The sequence below is a fragment of the Puntigrus tetrazona genome, chromosome 1, assembly GCF_018831695.1.
Source record: "Puntigrus tetrazona isolate hp1 chromosome 1, ASM1883169v1, whole genome shotgun sequence".
Lineage (NCBI taxonomy): Eukaryota > Metazoa > Chordata > Actinopteri > Cypriniformes > Cyprinidae > Puntigrus > Puntigrus tetrazona.
In genome coordinates, this window is record NC_056699.1 from 21,387,316 (window position 1) to 21,391,191 (window position 3,876).

The 3,876-nt window shown below is 39.9% G+C and overlaps 1 protein-coding gene across 1 annotated transcript in view; it reads left to right on the plus strand.

The window, feature by feature from the left end:
- Positions 1-567: 567 nt before the first annotated feature.
- LOC122349977 (catenin alpha-2) overlaps positions 568-3,876 on the plus strand; it is a 22,613-nt gene continuing 19,304 nt past the window's right edge. The window contains exons 1-2 of the mRNA XM_043246146.1: positions 568-669; positions 891-1,043. Coding sequence (XP_043102081.1) covers positions 622-669; positions 891-1,043 — 201 coding nt within the window. The 5' untranslated portion in view covers positions 568-621. The remainder of the gene's footprint in view (positions 670-890; positions 1,044-3,876) is intronic.

Here is a 3,876-nt window from a genome sequence, read left to right on the forward strand (position 1 = left end):
TGTAATCCTTGAATGGTTAGGGATGGATGAATCGGACACCGGTTCTAAAGAATCGCGTTTTAACTAATCTTCACGTGTGCCTTTGCCCTACATCCTTTCTTGTTGTTGTTTTTTTTTTTTTTTCTGTTTTTGCACTGCAGGAGAGCTATTTGTGACATGAATTATTTCACGGACTGCTTAAACCCTGCTCAAGAAAGTGACAGACAAAAACTCTGGATTTTTTTGAGCTGAAAAATGTATCGGTGAAAGAATGTGGGTGGGTGCCTCCTGACAGTACCACAAGTCACGTTAGTCATACGAAACAATGAACGCTAAAGGATGGGTAAAAGAACCTAAACCCCTGCAAAGTTTTCAAGAATGAAATGAAATGTTTGCCACAGGGGGTTATAACCATTCCAGTGACTCATGCTGTTTTTTCTTTTTTTTCTTCCTCTGTAGAAAATGCATCGTATCCATCATATCTTATAAGTTTGTCTTGTCCTTTCAGTCCTCAGCTTTAACTCCCACCTGCCATTTTTTTTTCTCCAGTGAGCCAAACTATAACAAGTTTAAATGAGCATATTCTTCCCCTGTTTGTTTTTATCACAGGCTGGACATAAAGAGAAGAGCGATGCACTGAACATGGCCATCGACAGGATGACTAAGAAGACCCGTGACCTGCGCAGACAGGTCTGTTCACCTTGAAACAGTGCACAGAATCACAATCGTTTTAATTATAGGTGTCAGTAAAAAAAACTTTACGTCCTTTTGCTTAATGACTTATCATGACTGTCTCTCTTTAGATGCATGTTGTTTACATTGCGTATTAAAAATGTATATACCAAAGCCAGGTGCTCTGAGTAATCAAACACTAGCTAAGGATTTGTGTGTTTGTGTATTCATCATTTCAGCTGCGGAAGGCTGTGATGGACCACGTGTCGGACTCTTTTCTGGAGACCAATGTTCCACTGCTGGTATTGATCGAGGCTGCCAAGAATGGTAATGAAAAGGAGGTGAAGGAATATGCCCAAGTTTTCCGTGAGCACGCCAACAAACTGATTGAGGTAGGCACCTGTTTTCTGCTCCATAAAGTGCCAATTACTGTCCCTCGTCTGTTGCAGATTTTAAATACTGGAATTGTTTCAAAACAAATGATGGAACATTATTTGTACTCTTCCAGACTAGCTATTCTTTTGTTTACCATGACATCTTGAAGAGAGCACATGATTGGTGATTGTAGGTTTGTTGTCTTTGATTAAGACATTTGTTGATATATTTCCTGAACAAATCAAAGAAGCTCTTTAAGGGATTCTTTAGGTGACGTGTGGTTAGAAGTCTGTGGTGAAATGCACAGACCGATTCTGATCCCAAATTGATTTTGTGCACTCTTCCTGACTTGCTTTTGTTGTTTTTGTCATGACATGAAACAAAATGTAAGGTGTTTTGCCACACTAAATGAAATGTAGAGATGAGTCAGGATAGACGGCCTAACCGATTATGATGGCCGACCACTGTTTTTTCTTTCGTATTTTAGGATGCTGTGTTTGAAAGTGGATGATTTAAGGGACTCTGCTTTTCTGAGAGGGTTTTAGTATGCTGACAGCATGCTTGAACGTGCTGCAGAGAAGTTGCATCTCTAAATTCATACGCATCAAAGCATTGCTTTTGTAACAAATTCGCCGCCTTCAACAGATTTCAAGACAATTACTGTCAGACTTCAAATCACTTGCTGTGAGCAACGTTTCCATTATTATGCATAATCTGTAGATATTGTGAGAACTACGATAGCTCTGTGCAACAGAAGTTTTTAAATATTTAGCCTTATTTGTTAGATCATTAGTTTTGTAGGATGTCTGTCAGTTCCCTTATTGACAAGCTACTCCCTGAAACATCCTAATACCAGATACTAGACGAGTTTCTGGTTTAAAAGTAATATATAGCTTTACAAATGGCTAATTAAAAGTGCCTCATGCCACCCACAAAACAAAAAAAAAATGGAAGCTGTCACTTCCACAAGTAATTAGTACACACTTGAAGGGAAAAAAAATTCTATTCCGATTCCAACATGGAAGCTGTTGTAAAGACGAAATACATTTTAATCGATAGTCAGTACCATCACCGTTTATATGGGACTCTTGACTACTTGATCCAAGCAAGCGTGTCACAGCCCTTTTATCTTTTATGCTTCATATTTTTTTTGTGATGTGTCAGACAGGAGTCAAACTTACACTTTATAGTGCAGGACAAATGCAGTAAGGCTGCTGGGTTTACAATGCCACAGCCAGGGAATCACTGCATTTGTATGGGCAGTCACAACTGTGAATCACATTTTAAGCTCAGTCGAAGAGTGAAACTCCTTCGAGTCCAAGGTTAAGTGTTGCCTCAATGGGGAAATGCGAAACAGCTGGATATCCGGTGTCTTATTGATGGACTTCACGCGAAATCTGCATTGTCGTGTCTGTTTGCGGTCACCGTATTCATGACCGATAAATAGGCCATGTCTCTCGTGGTGTTTTATTTTCCAGATAGATGTTTTTCATGCCGAATCACTGGGGGCTTTATATCTCAGGCTCACATTGGCAGGGCCAGTGACAAGCTGACAGAAATGTTAGCTATCCTCATTAGTTTTTCAAATCTGTTCATCTTAGTCCCTGTGGTAACACGTCATCCACCGACATTTCAGACTGACCTCTTCCCACAGGGGGCAGGCCCGGCCCTCGCGTGACACTCTGCGTTCAGGGGAAGACTGGTGAAGGAAATCAAAGTGAAGGGAAAAGGAGGGATAATGAGTAAAAGCCTCAGAGTCTCACTGGGGGCTAAAGATAGTCGTAACACAACACGTCTCCAAAAAGTCACATCCGTCTCCCTCTCACACGTTTTTCATTGCTTTGATTTGACACCAGCCAGTGGTCGCGCCATACGCATTCAAACCTTAATCCAAACATGGATTACAAGAACAAAACATGGGCTCATTTTGATAATCGCATCTGAGGGGCGTTTACAAACGATTGTGGTTTGTGCACTTCCCTTACTCGTGCCGAGGCAAGGTCTGTTTTTGTCTTTTGAATTTATTGAACGCAATCTGCTTTCTATTCATATTTGATCAAATGTGTGAAAGTGTAATTGAGCATTTGAGACTGCACAGGTAGGAACAGCTTATTTATACAAATTTAAAGTTAAATTACTTGAGCGTTTTGTTGCATTAATTTAACAACAATATTAATAATAGTAATTTTGTATAAACGTGTTTAAGGTAGGAAAATCAATAAAAAGACAGACTTTGCCTGAAAACATCTAGTAAAACAACTGTAGCGCACAGCTTCTCATTACTTATTTTTTTAGTATAGCAAATTGTATAAGCAAATTGCTAATGCATTAAGCCTGTATTCCAGCTGTGTAGAGGGTCAGCTTATGCGTGACCTTGTGTTGTCTGCTTTGTATGGAGGAGGGAAGGTAGAGTGGTTTTGAATATGTAGGTTATGGAGAAAAAACTGCATTGTCTGAAATAGCTGGAGCGTCTCACTCCTGCTTGGTATCCAAATTGTTGGCAAAGAAATGTATTCATGTGCATTAGGGATTTTGCCTGCATTCATGTACTTGCCTTCTGTTACAAAGCGAACACAGTGGGTTGAAACGATGTGCCATATATGGGAATTCCTCTGTTTGCCGATGGCTTTCATCACTAAGGATGGTCTAATATATTTTTGACAGGCGGTAAAGGCGTGCCTTGCAGCGAGAGATGGTTGCAGAGGGGAAATTATTTTAACCTCTCTTAACTCACTGCTTGGATTCACTCACGTCCTTCAGTATGGTTAAATAATGACCCTGAACTTTTATTATGCCCTGCATAATAAAAAATAGAAAAGTGACTGAAAGTGCAAGTATGCATGTTAAGAT